The sequence below is a fragment of the Gekko japonicus genome, unplaced genomic scaffold, assembly GCF_001447785.1.
Source record: "Gekko japonicus isolate JY-2015 unplaced genomic scaffold, Gekko_japonicus_V1.1 scaffold64, whole genome shotgun sequence".
Classification (NCBI taxonomy): domain Eukaryota; kingdom Metazoa; phylum Chordata; class Lepidosauria; order Squamata; family Gekkonidae; genus Gekko; species Gekko japonicus.
The window spans coordinates 345,533-371,493 of NW_015170277.1; the positions used below are offsets into that span (position 1 = coordinate 345,533).

The 25,961-nt window shown below is 47.7% G+C and overlaps 1 protein-coding gene across 1 annotated transcript; it reads left to right on the forward strand.

Annotated features, from left to right (window-relative positions):
• Positions 1 to 336: 336 nt before the first annotated feature.
• On the forward strand, positions 337 to 25,961 carry VPS33A (VPS33A, CORVET/HOPS core subunit). Its single transcript, XM_015417659.1, has 13 exons — positions 337 to 655; positions 3,376 to 3,441; positions 5,694 to 5,821; positions 7,256 to 7,445; positions 8,582 to 8,698; positions 9,712 to 9,886; positions 11,222 to 11,415; positions 18,000 to 18,126; positions 18,389 to 18,456; positions 19,873 to 20,010; positions 20,859 to 20,996; positions 21,989 to 22,157; positions 25,217 to 25,961. The coding sequence occupies exons 1-13, from the start codon at positions 554 to 556 to the stop codon at positions 25,408 to 25,410; spliced, it is 1,806 nt and encodes a 601-aa protein (XP_015273145.1). The 5' UTR covers positions 337 to 553; the 3' UTR covers positions 25,411 to 25,961.

A 25,961-nucleotide genomic window follows, 5' to 3' on the forward strand; every position in this document is an offset into this window, starting at 1 on the left:
TTTTCAAGAACAGCTCTGACGGAACTATGGCCTGCCCAAGGTCATCCAGCAGCTGCATGTGGAGAAGTGGGGAATCAAACCCAGCTCTCCCAGATTAGATTAGATAACCACTACACCAAACTGGGTATATATATATATACCCAGTGATAGATATATTTCTGTATGGCCGCTTGGGGAGGCCAAACCGGCCTGGGGGAACAATGGCTTCCTGGCCGCAGCGGGGCGCTCCGCATTTCCCTGGGCCTGTCAGAGCATTCAGTAAGCCATCCCCTCCTGAGGCCCCTCCCCCTCAGTAAACCCCGCCCTCCTCAGGCTCCACCCACCCCCCCAAATCTCCCGGAATCCCCCAACCTGGATCTGGCAACCCTGCTTGAGAGCCTGCCCACCTCAGACGGGCTCCCGGGGAGGGCCGCAGCCCGTCCGCCTCCTCACGTGACCGAGGCGGCCCGGCCTCCCTTCCGCCTGGGCCGGGCCTGAGGAGGAGGGCGGCGGCGTCCGTAGCATCGCGGCTCCTTCCTTCCTACTTTCCCTCCCTCCCTCCCCGCGGCCGGCCATGGCGGCCCACCTGAGCTCGGGCCGGGTCAACCTGACGCTGCTGCGGGAGGCCGGCCGCAGGGAGCTGCGCGAGTTCCTCGACAAGTGCGCCGGCTCCAAGGTCAGACGCAGCCGCCGCCGCAGCGCCCGGGCCTCGTCATCCCCGCGCTCCCCTGAGGCGGCCGCCCGCCTGGCAGGCCGCCTCGGGCGGGCAGAGAGAGGCGCGCCCCCCCCCCCCCCCCACAATTCCCCCAGCCCCCCCCCCCTAAATTGCAGCCCCTCCGTCTTGGGGGCGGCGACGGAGGCCTGGGGGAGCCCCTCCGCTCTGGCTTCTTGGTGGTGATGCGCACTTCGGGGCTGCCGGAGCAGGGGGGTGTCCTGGGGACCCCCTCCCCAAATGGCCAGGGGCTCCTCCTCGGCGGCTGCCCCGCCCCCCCTTCCAGGTTCAAGTTCCCTTTCAGCCATGATGAAGGCTCATATTGGGGGGGGGGGGTCAGTGCTCCCTCTAAGCTGTGGGGTCTCGTGAGCAAAAATTCTATTTTGTGGGCCATCTGGCATTCAAGGTGTGAGGGAGCGAGCGATTGGGCTGCTGCATGAATCGGTTTGCTCTGGAGCCACCTCCTTCCTGAGCCGAGACAGAAATGTGTGAGCTGGAGGCTAAAGAACTGTGAGCTGGCTCACACTCACTCAGCTCAGAGGGAACACTGCGAATGCTCCCTCTAAGCTGTGGGGTCTTGTGAGCAAAGATTCTGTTTTGTGAGCTCCTGGCATGAAAGTTGTGAGTGAGCCATTTGGCTGCTGCATGAATTGGTTTGCTCTGGAGCCACATCCTTCCTGAGCTAAGGCAAAAATCTGTGAGCTGGCTCACACTAACTCAGCTTAGAGGGAACACTGTGAATGCTCCCTCTAAGCTGTGGGGTCTTGTGAGCAAAAATTCTACTTTGTGGGCTCCTGGCATGAAAGTTGTGAGTGAGCAATTTGGCTGCTGCATGAATTGGTTTGCTCTGGAGCCCTTCCTGAGCCGAGACAGAAATGTGTGAGCTAGAGGCTAAAAAACTGTGAGCTGGCTCACACTCACTCAGCTTAGAGGGAACACTACGAATACTCCCTCTAAGCTGTGGGGTCTTGTGAGCAAAGATTCTGTTTTGTGAGCTCCTGGCATGAAAGTTGTGAGCGAGCGGTTTGGCTGCTGCATGATTGGTTTGCTCTGGAGCCACCTCCTTCCTGAGCTAGGGCAAAAATCTGTGAGCTGGAGGCTAAAAAACTGTGTGCTGGCTCACACTCACTCAACTTAAAGGAAACACTGTGAATGCGCCCTCTAACCTGTGGGGTCCTGTGAGCAAAAATTCTACTTTGTGGGCTCCTGGCATGAAAGTTGTGAGCAGGTGATTTGGCTACAGCACAAATTAGTTTGCTCTGGAGCCCTCCTTCCTGAGCTAAGACAGAAATGTGTGAGCTGGAGGCTAAAGAACTGTGAGCTTGCTCACACTAACTCAGCTTAGAGGGAACACTGTGTCCTTTCCTCCCAGCCTAGGCTTCCTCACAGAGTTGTAGGAGAGCCAGCTTGGTGTAGTGGTTAGGAGCGCGGACTCTAATCTGGGAGAACCGGGTTTGATTCCCGCACTCCTCCACATGCAGTTGCTGGTGTGACCTTGGGTCAGTCGCAAGTTCTCGAGAGAGCTCTCTCAGCTCCTTTTCCCTCACAGGGTGTCTGTTGTGGGGAAGGGAAAGGAGATTGTAAGCCACTTTGAGACTCCTTCGGGTAGTGAAGGACGGGGTATAAATCCAATCTCCTCCTCTTCTCTCAGCTGTTCTCTCAGGAGCAGTTCTGGAGAGAGCTCTCTCTACCTCATCTACCTTACAGGGCGTCTGTTGTGGGGAGGGGAAGGGAAAGGAGTTTATAAGCCACTCTGAGACTCCAAGTGAAGGGTGAGGTATAAATCCAATCTCTTCTTCTGGGAGCCACTGACATTCCTTCGGGTAATGAAGGGCGGGGTATAAATCCAATCTCCGCTTCTTCTCTCAGGAGCAGTTTCTGTCAGAGCTCTCCCAGCTCATCTCCCTACTTCTTCTAAAATTATGAATGTGGAAGTGATTGTAATAATGGACAGTATTATGCTTCACATCCCCCAGTGATGCATCTAGAGATGTAAAATTTCCGGACATTTTGAAGCTCGGGAAAAAAACCATTTTTTTCCCAGTTTTTTTTCGGGGGGAAATGGAAATTTTTGGAAAAATTGAACAAAAAATGCTACATTAGCATTTCTTTTGTCTTTTTTAGATTGAAAGTCATTCTGTTACTTTAGGAACATAAAATATGACTATGGACATTTTTACTTGGCATGAAATTATCACAACCAGCATATTAAAAATATAGTGTATGCAAAAACAAAACTGAAACCTTTTTGTTTTCTTCTGACAATAGCACCTCCTAAAGGAAGAAATGCATCTTGTTCTTGTATTGGAGAGTTCAGTTTGTAACCTAGGACTTGCTTGTCCTCAGTGCACAGAAATTAGATCAATCTGATACCATATATATATATATTAGAAATGATTTGGAAAATATTTGAACACCTTGTCTTAAAATATTTTATTCATCATGTTTAAATAAAACGTTCCATAATCAATTTTTTTCCTTTTCTTTTTTCAATTTTTCCAATTTTTCAGAAAAAAAAAAAGGCTTCAGGGGAAAAACGTTTTTTTTCCGAATTTCCCCATTTTTTTTTTTTTTTGGACCTTCACATCTCTAGATGCATCCCAAAGTTCCTTTTGTCCTGTACTAGTAAAAGCTTTACTTGACCATCTAGTCAGCTCCAGTATTTTCTCCATTCCTCTTTATAGGCAATAGTATGGGACGAGTATCTGACGGGGCCTTTTGGATTGATTGCACAGTATTCACTTTTAAAGGTAAGGTGTGGACAGAGGCTTTTACACGGGTTTCATATGAATTTAATTTATCTGATTCTGCTCCTGTGAAAATAATCCTTTTGGGTAATTTTGTGAAAAGGTCATTATAACCAAGGAAATGTCTGCATTTCACTTTGAGGAGTGCAGGCAAAAAGAAACTTCAGAAATATTTTGCTTGTAATTCAGATTCTGCAAGATGCTTTCAAGGGCAGCCCTTTTGGTGTTTTTCAGCAAAATCAAAGCAGAAGTCCAGTGATTATTTAATGATTAACAAAATTTATTCCATCATAAGCTTTTGTGAGTCGGTGCTCGCTTCATCAGATGCTTTTGGTGTACATCCATATGACGGTGTGTTTATAGTTTTATAACTTCTGTTGACTGGATACCCACTGTGGGTAATAGCAAACCTGTGTTTTCGCAATGCTGTATGTAGCATTGTATATGTAGCACCTTATAAATGTTTTATGATTTTATATTGTTTTGACTTGTATTGTAAGCCACCCTGAGCCTGCCTTGGCGGGGAGGGCAGGGTATTAATATAATTTTTTTTAAAAATACAAAGACTTAACGTTAAAAGCAACGAAATGGGGAGGTGTTACAATGAGAAGCTAGTTTAGAAACATAACCTCACCCCCTCTAAATGTATTGAATTCTCTTTGATTGGTTATTGTTTTTAACTGGCCTCTCTTTGTGACATCGCCATACTCCCCCCTTTCTTTTATAAAGGTAAAGGTAAAGGTTCCCTTGCTCGAAAGCCAGTTGAGTCCGACTCTAGGGTTGCGGTGCTCATCTCCATTTCAAAGCCGAAGAGGCAGCGCTGTCCGAAGATGTTTCCGTGGTCATGTGGCCGGCATGACTAAATGCCAAGGCGCACGGAACGCTGTTACCTTCCCACCGAAGTGGTAGCTATTTGTCTACTTGCAAGTTCTTGCTTTCGAACTGCTAGGTTGGCAGGAGCTGGGACTAGAGATGGGAGCTCACTCCATCATGCGGCACACTCGGGTCTCGAACTGCTGAGCTACCGACCTTCCACAGCCTGCAGTTCAGCGTCTTAACCACTTGAGCCACTGCAGCTCCTCCCTTTCTTTTAGGTATTACTTTAACTATGTCTAGTGAAAAATTATGCTGGAATAAAAGTTAGACTTTGGAGTTAGTACTGGACTTCTGGATAATTTTGTAAGCCACTTCAGTTTTTATAAGGCAAGTGGTATAGCGTATTTAAAGTTGATTCAAGGAAGGTCTTGTAAAAGGGAGAACAGATTTGAACTTTGGGGATTGCCCTATTCAGGACTGTGCTGCAGAAGGGCACGATCTGCTGTGTGTGTGTGTGTCCCCTGCAGAAACTCCGTTGAAACGGATGGAGCAGTACCAGAGCACTTGAAGAATAGGAAGCGTATTAATCTGCGTAATTAAGATGTGGAAGTTATTCGTTTTGTGGTGCTATCCGTTTCTCTAGCCGTTTTCTGTCTTTAAAAAAATAAAGGACTATTGATATTCTGCGTTAACTTTTGCACCCATGGAGGAGCATTGGTTTGGCACTTAGTTGTGCAGCTCTGGGGAAGGTAAGTCCCAGCTCCCAGCACCGTTTCATTGTGTCCATCTCCGTAAGGCATAAGGCAGACCGAGCACCAAAGAACAGATGCTTTCAAATTATGGTGCTGGAGAAGACTCTTGAGAGTCCCCTGGACTGCATGGAGATCAAATCAGTCAATCCTAAAGGAAATCAACCCTGACTGTTCCCTGGAAGGCCAGAGACTGAAGCTGAAGCTCAAATACTTTGGCCACCAAATGAGAAGGGAGCACTCACTGGAGAAGACCCTGATGCTGGAAAAGACTGAAGGTCAAAGAAGACGGGGCGGCAAAGGATGAGATGGTTGGACAGTGTTATCGAGGCAACGGACATGAAATTAAGCCATCTCTGGAGCACGACGGGAGGCAGGAGGGCCTGGCGTGGTGTGGTCCACGGGGTCATGAAGAGTCAGGCTCAAGGTTGTAACTGAACAACTGTAAGGCAGAAAGCCTTACCCAAAATGGAGCAAAAACCAGTTTGCTTCTGGGGCCTAGACTACCTTGGGAACATGAATGGTCACCCATTTCGTGTTTTGGAACATGAGAGGTATCCGGCTGTCAGGACTAGAGGGCTGCCCAGGATCTGATTGCTACTGAGTTGCTTTGAATACTTTCTGAGAGCAACTTTCAAAGATGCTCAGTAATACAGGTTGTTTTCATAGGGCCTTTTTGTCTCCTTCCAGGAGCATGAGGTGGAGAAAATGTTTACCTTGAAGCCAGGCCGCCTCCCCCTTGCCGATGTCAAGAATATTATTTTCTTTGTGAGACCAAGGCTGGAGCTAATGGACATAATCGCTGAAAATGTGCTCAGGTATTGTGGATAGGGCACTGCTTTTCCGCTACAGCTGGGCACTCTGCTTTCTGCAGTCTTCTGCAACAGAGACTGCGCTGACTTCTGCCGCTGGGTGAGGAGATCCATCCTTTCTTTTCTCCAGCAGTAAACAGTCCTTCTCAGGGCCAAACTAGATGTGGTCGGGCAAGATCAACATGGGTTGACTTCTTATAAATCGGGGAGTGGGGATTTAAGGAGGGAGTGCCATTTAAGTGCAGTAAAGATGGGAGAAGGAAAGGATACTGAACACCCACCCTGCTGCCTTCCCTCTGAAACGGCTTCTCTCCTACTTTCTGTCTGAGAGCCCCATCTTAAAAGGCACTCAGTGGCATTCTGACTTGCCTTCATATTTAATTTGGCACTCAGCAGAGCAAGATGGAGCTTGCCTGTTGTTTCTGCTCGGGAGGCCCTTCTGACGTGGTCACCGTTCACAGCTGAGTAACTTGGACAGTCAGTGGCAGCCCTTCCCAGACGGCAGATTATGCATGGGATAGAGCAGGTAGAGAAAGAGGTACTTTTCTCCCTTTCTCACAATACAAGAACTCGAGATCACTCAATGAAATTGCTGAGCAGTCAGGTTAGAACAGATAAAAGGAAGTCCTTCTTCACCCAAAGAGTGATTAGCACATGGAATTCACTGCCACAGGAGGTGGTGGCGGCTACAAGCATGGATGGCTTCAAGAGGGAATTAGATAAACATATGGAGCAGAGGTCCATCAGTGGCTCTTAGCCACAAGGTACAGATAGGAACTCTTGGTCCGGGGCAAGGGATGCTCTGTACTCTTGGTGCTGGGGGGGGGGCAACAGTGGGAGGGCTCCTAGGGTCCTGGTCCCACTGCTGGACCTCCTGAGGGCACCTGGTGTTTTTGGCCCCTGTGTGACACAGAGTGTTGGACTAGATGAGCCATTGGCCTGATCCACCATTGGCTTCTCTTATGTTCCTAACAAGAGGCAGCTGACTCTCTAGAGCAGAACTGCTTGTGTGTATCTAAGGTCAGCCTCTTACGGAGAGGGAGGGATCTGGTGTGTACTGGTCTTGGTACTGGGGGGGGGATCAGGAATGGTCTCCAGCTTTGGGCCTGAAAAAATGGAACCATTGCAGTGGGGATTGGATGGCAAATTAACTGAAGCTTCTTCCGCAAAAAAATTGTCCATGTAAAAACTGATGGAATACATGCCTGAAGTTCAGCATGGATGGAAAGAAACCTGTTTCGGAACATTTAAAGTGCCCCTTTTTGAGGTTGGAACCCAGGAGTTCTGCTGCGCGGCGGCTCCTCAGGCCCCGGCACCTGGGATTTTTCAGGCCCTGCGCTGTCTGAACAGACCCCTTACGGAGTAGGGTCATGATGCTGACGACCATTTCACTGGGTTAGTCTGTCACATCTCCTAAAATCTCTTCTTGCCTCGTTCCAGCGAAGACAGAATTCGCTCTCCGCAGAGGGATTTCCACATCCTTTTTGTGCCGCGTCGCAGCTTGCTGTGTGAGCAGCGGCTGAAGGATCAGGGGATTCTGGGCGCCTTCATTCACAGAGAGGAGTACAGCCTGGACCTCATTCCGTTCGATGGGGACCTGCTGTCGATGGAGTCGGAAAGTGCCTTTAAAGTCAGTGTCTGTCTTCTTCCGTTGAGTAGTAAATGGCAAAGGGGGCTGTCCGGGCCGAGCACCTGATAGGGGCTTTGTTGAACCCTTCAGTTGCATCCGAGTGCTCATGTTCGTGTTTCTGCCTGGCAGCGGCCCTGGCTCACTGTTGACTTTGGGTCCAAATCAGAATTGGTTCTTCAGTATCCTTTGCAGGCAGAGAAGCAACAAGAGGGGCTTGGAGTGCAAGGGAAAAGAACTGGCTTAGATACCGTGGAGAAGCTCTCTGTAATGATTTCATGTTTTGGTGTGTGTGTTTCTTTACATTTTTAGCTTGACTGCAGTAATGTAAGGAGAGTGATAGAGGGAGATGGGTGTGATCTGATTGGCTGATGACTGAGAGTGTGGGAGGAGGGGTGTCTCTGAGGGGATTCTGTGTTTTTGGAGAGACGAGTGTGGAGAGTTTTTGAGCTCAGCCTGTATGGCAGAAGAAGCAGTTTGAGTCTATCCTATGTGGCTAAGACAAACTGTTTAGCCTGTGTGGCTAAGAGAAGCAGAGTTTAGCCTGTGTGTCTAAGGCTGTCAGAGCTGAGTTTTGGCATTTTGAGAGACAGTGTGTGAGACCCAGCTTTATCAGTTATATTTATAAGTTCCTTTCTTCAACAACACTTCAAAAATACCCAGAGACCTATTTTGTTCTTTGATAAATAAATCATTATTTGTTTAAACTTATCCCAGCAGTCAGAACAGTCCTTCCTCAGGGTCACATAGTCCTCTGAAGTGCCCAGACACAGGGTCATTCTACCATAGTAGAGAGATTTGGAGTATTTAATTCCCGGTGGCAGCTGTAATCTACTAAATTTATGTGAACAGAGTGTGTTTTAAAGGGAAAACAGTCTCCCCAATAAGGAGGACGTCACACTCTCAATAAAACATCTTAATAAAAGTAAGCCAGTGGACCTCGATTCTCTCCATAGAGTATTTTAAGAGGAGGCTTGACAAATATCTGGGGCTCTTAAACTGTTGCAGATTCTGCCTTACTGGAGCACTGGAAGAAAGTTCTCTCCCGGTTTGCCAGTCCTGTTTGCAGCTATTCCAGTTAAACTGAATACGCATCCTAAATTTCTTACCAGCTTTCTCGTCTGATTTTTCCTTTGTAGGAATGTTACCTGGAAAATGACCAAACCAGCCTCTATCATGCAGCAAAGGGTCTCATGACCTTACAGGCACTCTATGGAACCATCCCACAGATCTTTGGGAAGGGGGAATGTGCACGGGTAAGGAAGACCTGGGACGTCTGGCTTCATTAGCAGCTAACTCAGTCTGACTTCTTTTGTGCAAATTTCCCGCAAGTGAACATAGGAAGCTGCCATGTACTGAGTCAAGGCATTGGTTTGTCTTGTTCGCTTTCAACTCTGAGAGCAGCTCTTCGGGGGTCTCAGAAAGAGAAAGCTATTTCTCTACCTGAGATGCTTTAACTCTAGATGTAGGGGAGAATTTTAGAACCTGGAAAAGTTTTAAAACAAATGATCAAACAATCAGTCCTTCAGCATTTAGAAAAGATGGCTGTGATTACTAAAAACCAGCATGGGTTTCTCAAGAACAAGTCATGTCAGACTAACCTTATCTCTTTTTTGGAGAAAGTTACTACCTTGCTGTATCGGGAATGCTGCAGTGTAGACATAGTTTATCTTTATTTCAGTGAGGCTTTTGATAAGGTTCCCCATAATATTCTTGTTGACATGTGGTTTGGATCATATAGAGGTAAAATGTGGTTTGGATCACATAGAGGATGGTGTGGAGTTGTTTTCTGTTGCGCCAGAATGTCGGACCAGAACCAACGGGTTGAAATTAAATCAAAAGGGTTTTTGGCTAAACATTAGGATGAATTTCCTGACAGAGCGGTTCCTCAGTGGAACAGGCTTCCTCGGGAGGTGGTGGGCGCTCCTCCTTTGGAGGTTTTCAAACAGAGGCTAGATGGCCATCTGTCAGCAATGCTGATTCTGTGAATTTAGGCAGATCATGAGAGGGAGGGCAGGCCTCAGTGCTTAGTTCTCATGGCCCTTTCTTACACGCCCAGGGAAATGCTGATCGCCACTTTGGGGTCAGGAAGCAGTTTTTCTCCAGGCCAGTTTGGCTGGAGATCCTGGAGGGTTTTTTGTGTGTGTGTGTGTCATCTTCTGGGCATGGAGAGTGAGAAACATATCTTTAAAAGGTTTGTTGTTGCAGTAAGTGCTGCTCGTGTCTGGGCCATCACCTCCTTTGTTCTTGCTTTTTTTAAAAAAAACAGCATGTGGCAAATATGATGATCAGGATGAAGCGGGAGTTCTCCGGAAGCCAGAACCCAATATTTCCAGTCTTTGACACTTTGCTGTTGCTTGACCGCAATGTAGACTTGATGACGCCTCTGGCCACCCAGCTGACATACGAAGGGCTTATCGACGAGATATACGGCATTCAGAATTGTGAGTACTAGACCGTCTCTGGAGGGAATGTAATCAAATCACCGTGTCCTTTTGGACGGACGGTGCCTTATTACTCAGGAAGTTGGCAGCCCTGTCTTAGATTAACCCCTGCGCTCATTTTCTCCTTACAATAACATCCCACTCCTCAGGGAATTCTTCACGGTCTCCCCTTTTCCTTCCCTTGGCAGCTTATTTGTGCCTGGGAATTTAGGATAGCAGGGAGGGCAAGAATGTCAGGGTCTTTGTATCACACCGTTTAGAGGAACTTGTTGCCGTGTTTTCAGAGGGCAGCTATGTTGGTCTGCGGTAAAACAGTTAGATTTGAGTCCAGTAGCACTCTAGAGGGGCCGCGGTGGCTCAGAGGTTAAGACGCTGAGTTGCAGACTGGAAGGTCTGTAGTTCGGCAGTTCGAGACCCGAGTGCCTCATGATGGAGTGAGCTCCTGTCTCTGGCCCCAGCTCCTGCCAACCTAGCAGTTCGAAAGCAAGAAACTGCAAGTAGGTAAGTAGGTACCACTTGGGTTGGAAAGTAACAGTGTTCCGTGCGCCTCGGCGTTTAGTCTCACCAGCCACATGACCACGGAAACATCTTCAGATAACGCTGGCTCTTTGGCTTGGAAACAGAGATGAGCACCGCCCCCTAGAGTTGGTCTCTTCTTATTGGTCAGCCATGGGACTGAATTAACACATGGAATTCACTGCCACAGGAAGTGGTGGCGGCTACAAGCATGGACGGCATCAAAAGGGAATTAGATAGGCATATGGAGCAGAGGTCCATCAGTGGCTATTAGCCACAGAGTACAGATAGGGACTCTGGGGCAAGTGATGCTCTGTCTTCTTGGCGCTTGGGGCGGGGCAACAGTGGCAGGGCTTCTAATGTCCTGGCCTCACTGGTGGACCTCCTGATGGCACCTGGTATTTCTGGCCACTGTGTGATACAGAGTGTTGGACTGGATGGGCCTTTGGCCTCATCCAACATTGGCGTCTCTTATGCTCTTATGTTCTTAAGGTGCTATTGGACTTCAATCTAACTCTGTGCCTGTCCAAGAACATTTTCATAGCTCTGAATGAGTTCACTGAACCTCCTGGAGAAATCCCTCTGTAATTTTGTTCAGGCTGTATAGACGGGAGTTCCCATTGTATTCCCAAAAATGAGAGAGAAGAGAAGATAGCAGTTTTTACGCAACCATTTTGGGGTGGAAAGTATTAAAACTGCCCCCTTCCAAAGGATCCGGAGCTTGCCGAGCACATCCCGTTAATCCTGTTGCAAGAGCCAGTGGTGGCAGGGGCATTAGGTGGGTTTTTTACCCCCCCCCTTTTTTTGGTTGTTTGGCAGCCTATGTGAAACTCCCCCCGGAGAAGTTTGCTCCCAAGAAGCAGGGGGAGGGTGGCAAGGACCTCCCTACCGAGCCAAAGAAGCTGCAGCTGAATTCCGCCGAGGAGCTCTACGCCGAGATCCGAGACAAGAACTTCAACGCCGTGGGCTCCGTGCTGAGCAAGAGAGCCAAAATCATCTCGGCCGCGTTTGAGGTAAAGGGGGGGGGGGGCGGTGAGCAGTGTCAGCACCTGTCCGAGGCTGAGACGGGTCTGGGAGGCGCGGCGGGTCCAGGGTCGAGGGAGGAGACGGTCCGAGCTTGACGTAGCCTCAGAACACCTCCCTGGGGGTTACTTAATTCCCGAGATGTGACGTCCTCGCCTCTATTTGGGTGCGTTGGAGTGGATTGGGCCTGGCAGACTCGCAGCTCCCTCCTCGCAACCTTCGGCATAGAGACCAGGTGTGTCCTTATCGGCCAGCGTCTTTGCTGCCTTTATCCTCCCTCCACCACCTGGCCTGCCTCGCCTCCCAGGTCTTAAAGCAAACGCGCCATGGGACTGAGGCCAGGCCCCAGGCGCATCTTCCCCATCCGTCTTCTTTGCGGTCAGGCCAACGCCGAGGGGGTAGAAGAAGAGGAGAGACTGGATTTATACCCCGCCCTTCACTACCCGAAGGTGTCTCAGAGCGGGCTTACAAACTCCTTTCCGTTCCCCTGCCCACAACAAACACTCTGTGAGGTAAAAGAAGAAGAAGAGACTGGATTTATACCCCGCCCTTCACTACCCGAAGGTGTCTCAGAGCGGCTTACAAACTCCTTTCCGTTCCCCTGCCCACAACAAACACTCTGTGAGGTAAAAGAAGAAGAAGAGACTGGATTTATACCCCGCCTTTCACTAGGACGAAGGTGTCTCAGAGCGGCTTACAAACTCCTTTCCGTTCCCCTGCCCACAACAAACACTCTGTGAGGTAAAAGAAGAAGAGACTGGATTTATACCCCGCCCTTCACTACCCGAAGGTGTCTCAGAGCGGCTTACAAACTCCTTTCCGTTCCCCTCCCCACAACAGACACCCTGTGAGGTAGGCGGGGCTGAGAGAGCTCTGACAGAAACTGCTCTTTTTCAAGGACAGCTCTTATCAGAACTATGGCTTGCCCAAGGTCACCCAGCAGGTGCAAGTGGAGGAGTGGGGAATCAAACCCGGTTCTCCCAGATTAGAGTCCGCGCACTTAACCACTACACCAAACTGGCTAGACGTCCTCCGTGCCCTCCTTTGGCGGCGTGTTGCGGGAGGATCCCCGGTCCTTCAGGGAACCCTTGCAGTGGCTTTCCTGTGCCCTGGCGCTGGAAGGTAGGTACTCCTGAGTGGGTTGTTTGGGAGAGACGGGAGGTTCCCCGCCCGCCCCTTTCTCCTCGGATTCGGTTTCGTGGATCGGGTCTGGCTTCTCCTCGCGGTCCTCTGGGTCGTAGGGAGGCAGGAGGGGGTCGGGAGGGGGCCCCTCCTGACACAGGGCCTCGCTTGAATTCCACACCACGTGGCCGTCAGACCCTGGGGTGGGGTCAGGTCTGCATCGTTGCTTCAGCCCCAGCCATCCTGAAGGAAACTTCATCTAGCATCAGGATTCCATGTCGCTTCATTCTTAAAAACAAAAAAGGGAAAATTCCGTCCCTAATGAATCTATATTCAGCAGCCCAGATCTATCTATACAGACAGATCAGATTCAGTATAATTTATTCTGTTTTTAGTTACTTCTGTATAATGGATTTGGGTTTTAGAGTGGCACAAGGCACTGGAGCTGGTGAAAAATATTGATTCAGACCCTGCTTCTTTTTTATAAAAAATTATTTTTATTAGGTTTTTATACATTAAGCAACACACAAATAAAACAACAACCAACATACATCCCTGCACCGATTAAGCCCTTATTGTACACTTAGACAAGATCCACAGCACATTTTCCCACTTATCCATTTCTTATACCACACTTATTTTCTATACAACACAGATTAATATAACCATCATTCCTTCACTAATCAAGTTTTCCATCCAGTCTGCGTTGACTAAACCTCTTTATTTCTTTATCCTCTTGAGGTTAATTAAGTGTAAGTCAAATTCCAGCTCTTATCTCAGCACCATATCTTGTCAATTCTGTGTATTCAATATGGGGGTTGGGTTTGTATTTATTATTCTTTTCTTTACTTTTCTTTTAACTTTTATAATTTTTTTTTAAATTTTCCTCTCTATTTGATGCTTTAATGTTTTATTAGTAATTTATTTAGAACTTTTTAACTTTCCCTTTTAACCATTCCATGTACCCATGACTAACCTTTTCAGATCTTTTACAATAAATAGCAATAAGTAGCAATAAACCTATTTACATCAATTTTTTCCTTCTAATCAAGATCAAAATCAATTGTATTCAATTTCTTATCCCTAAATTATACATTCACACTTCCCCTTAATCATTATATTCAAATAAATTAGTTAAATTAAGTAATTTAAACATATTCTAATCATAAGTAATACATTTACACTTTCCCTCAACAAAAATATATCACCTCGCATTTATAAATATATAACTTTAAATAAGCATACCAGTAATTCATTTTGTACACCTTATAATCACCTCTAATTTCCCCTTTAAAAAATAAATAAATAAATAAATTTGCAAATACTAATAGTAATAATCATTCAATAAACAACTCATATTCATAAATAGATGGGTCTAAATACAAAATCCACTATTTCATTTCCTAAGCCAATACATTTCTGGTCAGTCATCCAAATAAATAGGTTTAAATAGAAACATCAGTTCATAAACCAACACAGTCCAGGTCAAACTTCCAGTTCAATCTATAGAGAAAGGGGAGGCATCTAGTTTTCTCTTTCACATCTCTTTCTCTTTCTCTTGTACATTTGCCGTTTATTCTTTTCCCTCAGCATGTCCCCATGTCTTCGTTCTTTGAGCACGTTTTGCCGTCCATCATTCTTTCTTATCCTGTCCATTCTTTTCACAGTTCTAGTCCAGATGTTCCTTTTGGGCTTCTTTACCTTTCCTCTTTTTGTGGTTCTTTTACTTTTCCCTCGCCCAGGTTTTAAATACTGAGTGTGTTCTTTCAGGTGGCTTCCTTTAAATCTTGGTTGTTTCCCTTTTGAGTTCTACTTTATCTTTTAGCATCTCCACTTCCTCCTCTCCTCTTTCTTCCTCAACGCTCTCCTTTTTCTCTATCTTTTCCTCCTCTTCATGGGGCATATTCTCTTTATCACATTCTTGTTTTTCCACTCTCTTAGAATCTGCCAATAAGCCATAATCCTTTTTTATCTCCACAAATGCCTCCTGGACTCCTCTCCGCACCGCCTCTTTTATCGCTCTGATAAATATCTCCGTTTCTGTCTCTCCCCTTTCAGGCTCCTCTGCTCCTTTCTCCGTCTTTCCTTCCATTTGCTCCATTTCTCTCAAACAGCACGGAGCCTCTATCAACAATAACTTCCCCCAAATCTCTCCCAGTTCACACAGTCAAGTTCCACTCACAGTTTCTCTTAACTTTTCTTCCCTCCTCCAAAATAATTATTTCTAAGTCCGTCCCTTTCAGTTCGCCGGCCGCTTTTGTTTACCTGTTTGGGTTTTGTCGTCTGGAGGTCTCATCCGTTATCCCAGCTGAAAGTAATTTTGTGCCTCGATATTTCTACTTGTTCTTGAGTTCAATCCTTGTCTCTTCTTGCGTTTGCGTTACAAACAAGTCTCTTTTTTTTTTTTTCACCCGTGCAGTTTTAAAAACTCAGGCGGCTGCGGCTTTGCAAAGTCATGGCAGCCATGTTTGCTCCGTCGTCAGTCTCTGCTTCTGGGGCGTTTTCTGGACACCCCCCGCATTGCCGATTGCGGGGGCCCCCAAAAAATAAAGCCCCTTGCTCCAGCAGTCCATACCAGGTCCGCTGGTCGCGCCATGCCGGAAGTGGAATCTCAGATTCAGACCCTGCTTCTGAGCAGCCCGCTAGCGTTGTGCACAGGCGTTCATGTGTATCTTTGCAGTCATAAGAAAGTTGCTGTCTTTTGTGTGTGTGTGGGGGGGGGGGTTTAAAGGACATTTGAGATGCTCAGGAAGGTCCGTTCTATGTTCTGCATAGTGCATTCTGTTATTTTTCTGTATTCCCACGTAAATCCCCGGGATCAGGTCCATTTTCCAACATGGTGTCTCTCAGCCTGGTGGAACCCTGACTGTGCAGTCTTTTGTATTTTGTATCTGAGTCTGTGTTCGTTGAACAGATATTTCAAGCAATGCCGCTGGTATGAAATGCCGTAACCTCTGCCAACATTTCATGGTGTGTAAAAGGGTATGCTTGAAGTGGTGGAGCTGTGTCTTCTTAGATGCATTTAGTCTTTCTGCATTTCTTTTTGCCGCTCTGAACAGCCGGGCAGATGCGGTTTCCTGTTGTTCAATAGCCCGTGTCAGTTTCGTAATTGGCACTTACAGGGACATTAGTGCTTTACACTGGAGGAAGGGGGGGGGTGGATGCCAGGCTGTTGGATGTCGTAGGTGTTAATGAAACAACAGCCTGTGAGCAGCAGAGGGGCTGTTAATGGTGGGTTTCATAATTTCCTTCCTGTCCGGGCTTGCCATTGATATCATTTGCACTTCAACCAAGTTCTACTTTTAAAGAATTTGCGAGGTTTTTTTTTCCCTATATCTAGCTTTTATCCAAGCCTGCAGACTTCTGGATTATTTTTATTAATAGGTCATTACACACAGTTTAGTCCTTAGATAGATCCAAGTGGTCAGCTGTGTTGGTCTGAAGCAGTAGAACAAATTAAGCTAAGAAGAAGAAGAAGAGGAGATTGGATTTATACCCCACCCTTCACAACCCAAAGGAGTCTCCAAGCGGCTGACAAACTCCTTCCCCACCCCACAACAGACACCCTGTGAGGTAGGTGGGGCTGAGAGAGCTCTGAGAGGAACGGCTCTTTTTCAAGAACAGTTTTTATCAGAACTATCGCTTGCCCAAGGTCATCCAGCAGCTGCATGTGGAGGAGTGGGGAATCAAACCCGGTTCTCCCAGATTAGAGTCCGCGCACTTCACCACTACACCAAAACATCACACTACACCAAACCTTTGTTGGTCTTAAAGGAGCCACTGGACTCTAAATTTGTTTTAGTCCGTAGAGTTGTGTTCTGTGACTTCCAGTCATTGCAGAGATAAGATTTTCTGTCTATTCAGGAATGATTTGTTATGGATTATCAGTGGAAAAATTTCTCACATTGGGCCAATTATGTTCCGGTAATTGGGTGTCTCCAGTGCCTGTTTGTTCTAAGGACCCACACTGAGTTACAACATATCTTTCTGATTTTATTCTTATTACAATGCTGTACAGAACATTACACTAAAGGAGAGTCCAATCTGGCCAGGGCAGGCATTCCATTCCGATCTGGGACCCTTCTGCTCCAACCCAGTTGAACTGTCTACTGCGCCACACCGGATCCGTGTTGAACATTAACGTGCAAGGCCAGACATCCGAAATCTAATTCTGAAATAAGCCTCAGACCAACAGCCAAAACTTCTGCACAATGGGGCCAGGCAGAGAAAAAGGGGTAAAATTTCTTTTTACAAACCTAGAGAAAGAACCCAGTTTGCAGAAAAATCCAAAAATCTCTTTTTAAATGACGGTTTTAAAAATCCCCCAAATGGAGAAGCAACGCCTGTGTACGTACAGACATTACAGCTGTTAAAGATGCCAAATGAGATGTCAGGACTCTGCACTGTGAGATTTCATGGAGTATTTTTTGCTTGCTTCCTTTGAGTCGCAACCTGGCTGGAGGTGGTTTGGAGCAGAAAGCCCCCCCCATTCCCTGTCAGCTGAGTGGGGGGGGGGAGGTGCTTGGAGCAGAATGCCTGCCAGATACACTTCTGGCTCTGAGCAGGGGAGAGGGAGAAGGCCCTTTGCTTGCCACAGGGTGGGCCCCGGGAACCAGTCGCAGAAGGGAAAACCAGATGTCCGCTCCTCTGAAGCACTTGCAGATCCTCCACTTGTAACCAGTGTTCCCTCTAAGCTTGGGGTGTCGAACTTATTTGTTATGAGGGCCGGATCAGACATAAATGAGACCTTGTTGGGCCAGGGCCAGGCTTACCAAGTACTTACCATGATTCGTCTTCCCAGGACCATTCCCGCGCGGACAACAGCCGCGCCGCACCATGCCGTCACCAAGAAGTAACGCTGGGCGACGCTCTGTTAATGGGGCTCCTCCACATGCAGCTGCTGGATGACCTTGGGCAAGCCATAGTTCTGATAAAAACTGTTCTTGAAAAAGAGCCATTCCTCTCAGAGCTCTCTCAGCCCCACCTACCTCACAGGGTGTCTGTTGTGGGGAGGGGAAGGGAGAGGAGTTTGTAAGCCGCTTTGAGACTCCAAGTGAAGGGCGGGGTATAAATCCAATCTCCTCCTCCTCCTCCTCCTGGTCCCATCGTGCTGCGACCTCACAGGATTTTGAAACAGCCAAATCCTTCTCTAGAACGGCGTTGGCATCGGTGAGTCGGACCCGTGGGTCCCCTAAAGTCTGGTTTGGCCCTGCCACTGTCAGAGCCACATATCGTTTGCCTGTTTTACGTGCTGCAGAACTGCCGGCGGGAACTGCCCTCTTAGACAGGAGTTTGTAATATTTTTATAAAAAAGAACTGAGTCGCAAGAGGCTGGTTTCGCCCGTCAGCACAGCAAAGCTCTCTTTCTGCAAGCCGACGCAGGGCCACCTTTGCATGTGCACAAGCCGGGATTAACCCCAAGTTGTAACTGCTGTGTTTTTATTGTTCTTAGGAGAGGCATCATGCTAAAACTGTGGGAGAGATCAAACAGTTTGTCTCGCAGCTGCCCCACATGCAAGCAGCCAGAGGCTCTTTGGCTAACCACACTTCCATCGCGGAGCTCATCAAAGACATCACTAGTGCGTATTCGTTTAGAAGTCCGTTTATCCCGCCTTTCTCCCGAAGCGGGACTCGAGGCAGCCATCGGTTTATGTTGCTTGTTAACCTCTTACATGGAAGGGTGGGCTGAAATCGGCTTCAGTACCTGCCATTTAAACAAGGTGCCAGTAAGCTGGTCCTGATCCGTGGCTTCCTGTCACACATAACTTAACTGGCCCTTATTTTCAAATGCAGCTTGTTTGTTTACTGTTTGAGGATTGGTTTTTTGCTTTTTTTTTTAAGCCTCAGAAGACTTCTTTGACAAGTTAACAGTGGAACAGGAATTCATGTCCGGCGTAGACACTGATAAGGTAAGTGAAAATAGTTTGTACTTCTTTGTAAGCAGTTTGTTGACATCTGCTTTCTAGATTGCGTCGACAGGGAAGTTTTTCTCCATTTCGGCCACCAAGCAGCAGCAGGGTTGTTGTTTTTTAGGACGGGGGGGTGGAGGGGAGCACTCACATGATGTGCTGTTTTGTGCTTTATGTCCTTACTAGGAAAAAGGCCCGTTGTGGAAATAAATACAATGACCTCTAGAAAGAGGCTCTGGGTGGGTGCCCCGGCCTTGGACACTCAGTGTCAATTTGCTGTGGCGACCTCAGCAGGATATAATGACACTGAGTCCACCATTTTCTCCAGAGGAACTGATCTCTGCTACCTAAAGTACAGTTGTAATTTTGAGTGATCTCCAGCCCTCACCTGGAGATTGGCAACGATGGTTCCCCAGAAGGGACTAGTTGGTTTGGAGGGTGGTCTATGGCTTTGTACCTGTCCGAGGTCCCACACCTCCTGAAACCTCACCCTCTCCAGGCTCCATCCCTCACATCTCCAGGAATTTCCCACCTCGAGTTGGCAACCCTATCCTGCCCAGCCAATCATCAACCTACCTTTATTTCCCCCTCACTCTTCAGCTTTCCACCCCCCACACACCTGCAGCCTCTCCTGTGCTCTGAAGCCCTGACTGCTACGTCACATTGGCTGTCATACGGGGGCCACCTCAGCAGCATATAAGGATACAGAGCCCACCATTTTCTCCAGGGGAACTGATCTCTGCCGTCTGGAAAGCAGTTGTAATTCTGAGTGATCTCCAGCCCTCACCTGGAGATTGGACACATTTTACCTCAGAACAGCAAACTGTTTAGAATGTTAGAGGCAAAAGCCAATCAAGTCACATATGCAAACGACCTCTGTGTTCCGAGGCAGAGGCCAATGAGGCTGCATATGCAAATAACCTCTGTGTTCTGACTGGCTATGGGGGTGAGAGGAAAAACAAAATGTTTAGAACGTTGGAGGCAGGACTCCAGCAAAGCAGCCAGTGGATAGGGAGACCCTCTGAATGACAGATCTGAGAGCGAACTGATTTTTGAGCGTGTGGAATGTTCTAGAGAAGTGCCACCACCATTCGGCTTTTATTTATAAAGGAGATATCACATTGTCCTGCAGAGTAGCTTCAGGTATCTTGTTGTTCCACCTCAGGTACTATCAGTGGGTCTGATTGAACATTTGGCTGTTGCTGTTCCTGATAAACAAATAGCAAATAGGAAAGGAATTCTGGGCCGTGGTGGTTTTGGGGTGATACAAAATGCTGCTAAGGGTGGGAGGGGCGGAGCGGGGGGGGGGGCCATCTTCTGTGTTCCTTTATGACAGTTCTAAAAATGAGTTTCTTGGGAGGCCTCATTCAGACTTTTGCATGGCTTTGCTGGACAGCTTGCATTTTCCCTCTTTAGGTCAACAATTACATTGAAGACTGTATTGCCCAAAAGCATCCCTTGATCAAGATATTAAGGCTTGTTTGTCTGCAGTCCGTGTGCAACAGCGGGCTGAAACAGAAGGTCTTGGATTATTACAAGAGAGAGATCCTGCAGGTTAGATTTACAAAAGGTCACAAGTAGGAACCTCTTACCTACCTCACCTACCTCCCAGGGTGTCTGTTGTGGGGAGGGGAAGGGAAAGGAGATTGTAAGCTGCTCTGAGACTCCTTTGGGTAGTGAAGGACAAGGGGTATAAATCCAATCTCCTCCTCCTCCTCCTCCTCCTCCTCCTTTATAGTGGTTAGTGAGGTAGCTCAAGCACTTATCTCTGCAGGAGCAGGGTGGGCTGCCAGGGTTAGAATGAGTAATTGGAGGCAAGCGTTGTCAGTCATAAAGGTTAATCTCATACCCATGACATTTATTTAATTTGCTTGTTTTAACTGAAACCAGATTGCTTGTTTAATTTTACTTTTCTGTTAGAGCCAGTCTGGTGTAGTGGTTAGGAGCGCGGACTCTAATCTGGAAGAACCGGGTTTGATTCCCCACTCCTCCACGTGCAGCTGCTGCTGTGACCTTGGGTCAGTCACAAGTTCTCTCAACGCTGTTCTCTCAGGAGCAGTTCTCAAAAGAGCTCTCTCAGCCCCACCCACCTCACAGGGTGTCCGTTGTGGGGAGGGGAAGGGAAAGGAGATTGTAAGCTGCTCTGAGACTCCTTTAGGTAGTGAAGGGCGGGATATGAATCTAATCTGTTGTTGTTGTTGTTGTTGTTATTCTGATCCACCATAAATAGTTTGTGGATTAAAGTCTCAGTGACCCAGAAGCTGGTGATGCCCAAACCAGTTCATTGTTTTGAAAAGTCTTATTTGTCTTCCTTCTTGCAAAAGGACTATGTATATGTTAAAGGATATAATTCTGTGTGCAGCCTATAAAATATAATACAGCCATTATTATTATCACTGTAGACTTACGGGTATGAGCATATACTGACCTTAAACAATCTAGACAAAGCTGGACTCTTGAAGCCTCAGACAAGCGGTCGAAACAACTACCCAACAATTCGGAAAACGTTACGTCTGTGGATGGATGATGTCAATGAACAGGTAAATGAAGGCTGTGATATTTTTTTTTATTGTGATGCTGTGAAGACACACCCACCCTAATCCCTGCAGTGGGTGTGGGTAGGTGGTATGTATGTTGGAGACTGTGATGCTTATAACCAGTGTTCCCTCTAAGATGAGTTAGTATGAGCTAGCTCACAGTTTTTTAGCCTCTGGCTCACAGATTTTTGTTGTAGCTCGGGAAGGAGGGCTCCAGAGCAAGCTAATTTATGCAGCAGCCAAATCCCTCACTCGCAACTTTAATGCCAGTAGCTCACAAAGTAGAATTTTTGCTCATGAGACTCCACAGTTTAGAGGGAACATTGCTTATAACTGGTTTTTGTTGTAGTGGTTAAGTGCGCGGACCCTAATCTGGAAGAACCGGGTTTGATTCCCCACTCCTCCACTTGCAGCTGCTGGATGACCTTGGGCAAGCCATAGTTCTGTCAGAGCTCTCTCAGCCCCACAGTTTCTGTCAGAGCAGTTTCTGTCAGAGCTCTCTCAGCCCCACCTACCTCACAGGATGTCTGTTGTGGGGAGGGGAAGGGGAAGGAGTTTGTAAGCCGCTCTGAGACACCATTGGGTAGTGAAGGGTGGGGTATAAATCCAATCTCTTCTTCTTCTTCTTTTCATTGTTTGGCAGCTCCAACATCGACACGCCTGGGATACCTAAGAAGGGCACCTGCTTTTCTGGCCACTACACCAGTTTGGTTCAGGGGTTAGGAACGCGGATTCTAATCTGGGAGAACCGGGTTTGATTCCCCACTCCTCCACTTGCAGCTGCTGGATGGCGTTGGGCAAGCCACAATTCTGTTAGAGCTGTTCTCTCAAGGGCAGTTCTCTCAGAGCTCTCTCAGCCCCGCCTACCTCACAGGGTGTCTGTTGTGGGGAGGGGAAGGGAAAGGAGAGTGTAAGCCGCTCTGAGGCTCCAAGTGAAGGGCAGGGTATAAATCCAATCTCTTCTTCTTCTTCTTCTTCTTCCCTCCCTTGTACAGAATCCCCATGACATTTCCTACGTCTACAGCGGCTACGCTCCCCTGAGTGTGCGCTTGGCGCAGCTGCTTGCCCGGCCGGGGTGGCGAAGCATAGAAGAAGTCCTGAAGATGCTTCCGGGACCTCACTTCGAAGAGCGGCAGCAGTTGCCAACAGGACTTCAGAAAAAGCGTGGGTGCCTTTGAGCCACACCATTTGTCCAATGGCGTCATTTGTCAAAAGTCTGGCCTGAGCTTACTTCCACATGGAGGTTTTTGCTCGGATTTGTCATCCAGAGCGGCTTTTTTTGAGCATACGTGTGCCTGTGTCCCCTAATGGTCCTGATGTTTTGTGTGTGTGTGTGTGTGTGTGTGTGTCCACTTTGGTGCACTTTCCTCCAAGCCTGGCTTGGTATGATGTTTCTGAAAAGATCACAGCAGCGTGGTGGGATGGCTGGGGTGTCAGAGTAAGGTCTGGGAGACCCAGGTTCGAATCCCCCCTCTGCTAAGGAACGTTGCTGGGGTTAACCGTGGGCCTGTCAGGCACTCTCAGCCTAGCCTACCTCACAGGGTTGTTGTGAGGATAAAGTGATGGAGAGGAGAAGAATGTCAGCCATATTGGGGGTCCTTTAGGGAGGGGAGAACATAAGAACATAAGAGAAGCCAATGTTGGGTCAGGCCAGTGGCCCATCCAGTCCAACACTCTGTGTCACACAGTGGCCAAAAATGCCAGGGGCCATCAGGAGGTCCAGCAGCGGGGCCAGGACACTAGAAGCCCTCCCACTCCCCCCCCCCAGCACCAAGAAGACAGAGCATCACTTGCTCCAGACAGAGAGTTCCTATCTATACCTTCTGGCTAAGAGCCACTGATGGACCCCTTCTCCGTATGCTTACCCAATTCCCTCTGTCAGTCTATCAGTCCATGCTTGTCGCCACCGCCACCTCCTGTGACAGTGAGGGAATATACATTACATTTTGTAAAAAAAGCATATTTGTGTGCCTTTGGGACAGTGTTTCTATTTTTTGGTTGTTATTCAGTCGCACAGTCGAGTCCGACTCTTCGCGACCCCATGGACCAGCTCCCGCCAGGCCCTCCTGTCTTCCGCCGTCCTCTGAAGTCGGCTCAATTTCACGGTCGTTGCCTCGATGACACTGTCTAACCATCTCATCCTTTGCCGTCCCCGTCTTCCTTGACCTTCAGTCTTTCCCAGCATCAGGGTCTTCTCCAGTGGGTGCTCCCTTCTCATTGGGTGGCCAAAGTATTTGAGCTTCAGTTTCAGTCTCTGGCCTTCCAGGGAACAGTCAGGGTTGATTTCTTTTAGGATTGACTGATTTGATCTCCTTGCCGTCCAAGGGACTCTCAGGGGTCTTCTCCAGCCCCATAGTTCAAAAGAATCTATTCTTCGGCGCTCGGCCTTCCTTATAGTCCGACTCTCGCAGCCATACAGGACTACTGGCTTTGACCATGCGGACTTTTGTTGGCAAGGTTACGTCTCTACTTTTTATCATGCTGTTTAGGTTCGCCATCGCTATTAGTCCCTCTGAATTCCTGGCTTTCTTGTTAAAACAAAGTGAGCAGAAGTTAAAAATTCACAGGAACGACTAGGTGGCCCATTGTAACGCCGTACTGCTGTAGAGCAGGGGGTGGCCCAACTGCAGCTCGGGAGCCACACGCGGCTCTTTCACACAGTCTAGTTTAATGTTAATGAAAAGCAAATTTGCACGTTTTTCAATAAAACCGTGTGTGTGATATTGGTTCATGTCTTGCGGCTCTCCGACATCTGACGTTTATTCTGTGTGGCTGTTCCATTGAGCAGGTTTGGGCCCCCCCTGACATAGAGATACGTTAGTTGGCATTTTTTAAAAGCCCTCCAGCTTTGCTTGGGGGAACAGCTGTTTCCGTGCGCCACCTCCCCAGAGCTGTCATATGGCTGCTCCGTTTCCACTGCGAACACATCTGCAGGGGCAAAGGAAGCCAGCCGTGTGGAGAACAGCTGCCCTGTAGGAAAGCAGCCTTCCTGCTGCTGACGCGTCACCTCATTGCCCGGATGGAGCGGCCTCTTGCAAAGGCAGGACTTCAGTTTCTTTGTTTTGGCTGTTTTTACTGAGTTTTTCTCCCTAGCGGGTGCCCAAACCAACCTACAACATTGGTCTCCCTCCTCAGTTTTATCCTCACAATAACAACTCGGCATCGTAAGTTGGATTCAGAGAGTGACTGGCCCCGGGCCACCCAGCAGGCTCACCTGGCAGAATGGGGGTCTCTAACCACTGCGCCATGCTGCCTTTCTAGTATACGCACATGGGTGCTCGTGGGCTTCCCCGTCTCTGCAGCAGGAAAAATTACTAATCCTTTTCGCTCCATTCAGTGACTGAATAAGGAAGCCAGCAAATGCACGAGCCCTCTGTGTGCACTAGAGCCCACGCAGAGTTCAGAGGCGGGTGCATGGGCACGATCTAGTGAAGGCGCATGACTCCAGTTGTGTTTCTCTGTGTGTTTTCAGTGCCATTTAGGCACACCTCACCTCTGGGTTTCACCCTGCATCTTTCATGATAGGTACTATGTTTGTCTTTTTTTAAAAAAAGACTTTTTAATCATTTTATCAACATATTACATTGCAACTAATAGTACTGTATTAATATCACACACACCATAAGACATAAACAGAGAGGGTTATCTAGGGAAAAGGTCTTTCTCTGACCTGCATTTACTCTATAAGTTCACTCAATTAAAAATATATCATTTCTATAGAGAGGATTATCAGGGAGTGTATCATTTTCTGTCATATAACATATTACCGGAAACCAAATTTCTATCCTTTTTGATTCAGCTCTAGCAGGAGATTAATTAAACGTTCACCTTAACCCTTTCTTTTGTTCCAGCTGCATTCACTTCCATCGTTTTTCCAGAGTTCAACAAATTACCTTTTTTTCATTAAATAACAAGTTTTGAAACTTGATTGGGAGCAGCGTTCCGTCTAAGCTGAGTGAGTGTGAGCTACCTCACAGATTTTTAGCCTCCAGCTCACATTTTTGTCTTAGCCCAGGAAGGATGGCTTCAGAGCACACTGATCTATGCAGGAGCCAAATGGCTTGCTCGCAACTCTAATGCCAGTAGCTCACAAAGTAGATTTTTTGCTCACAAGACTCCACGGCTTAGAGGGAGCGTTGATCGGGGGGGGTATGGCAAAGTGGCGCTACAAGGAAGACCATTCTGAAGTCAGTTTGTCATTCTCTCTCTCCGTAAACGTGCAGGTCAGCAAGGAGAAAACAAAGTCACTCTGGTCTTTTTTCTGGGAGGTGTGACGTATGCCGAAATCGCAGCACTCCGGTTTCTGTCCCAGATGGAAGATGGAGGCACCGAGTATGTCATCGCGACAACAAAATTAATCAATGGGACCAGCTGGATGAAGTGTCTGATGGAGAAGCTGGAGGCGCCACCTTTCTAACACTGGAAGTCTGTACAGAAATCACAGGGCCCCTTCTGGTGTCTTCAAAAGAAGCAGAGGAATATACTGGAGAGGGGAAATGACCTTTGGTATTGCCACGGGGTGCAATGCACGAGTCCTGCAGTAGAGGGCTTTACTAGGACCTGAGGCCTCTGGGAGAGGGAAGACTGTAAGGGAATTAGTGCATTCCTCCACACTGGTACACCCTGTTGTCTTCAGTAGACTTAGAAGGGTGTAACTGAAGACGGTACTGCAAAAGTCACATTTAAGACTGATGTCTATTTTTCTCACCTTTCTCTGTTGCCTTCCTGCTCCAAGTTCTGTCCCTTGATACCCTAATCACGCTCCCTCCCCCCAAATGTTGCCATCTTGGTAGACCTGTAGGCTGTTCCCTCTTGGGCCACCAGTGAATGTATCTCTCAATGTTGTCTGTACCAGAAAAAAGAGGAAAGTATACCCATACCACATGTAAAGATATCTGAATCCTTCATTTGATGTCAGTGTTTTCCTTACACGCTTCAGAGATCCGTTGTAAATGTTTCCAGTAAAGA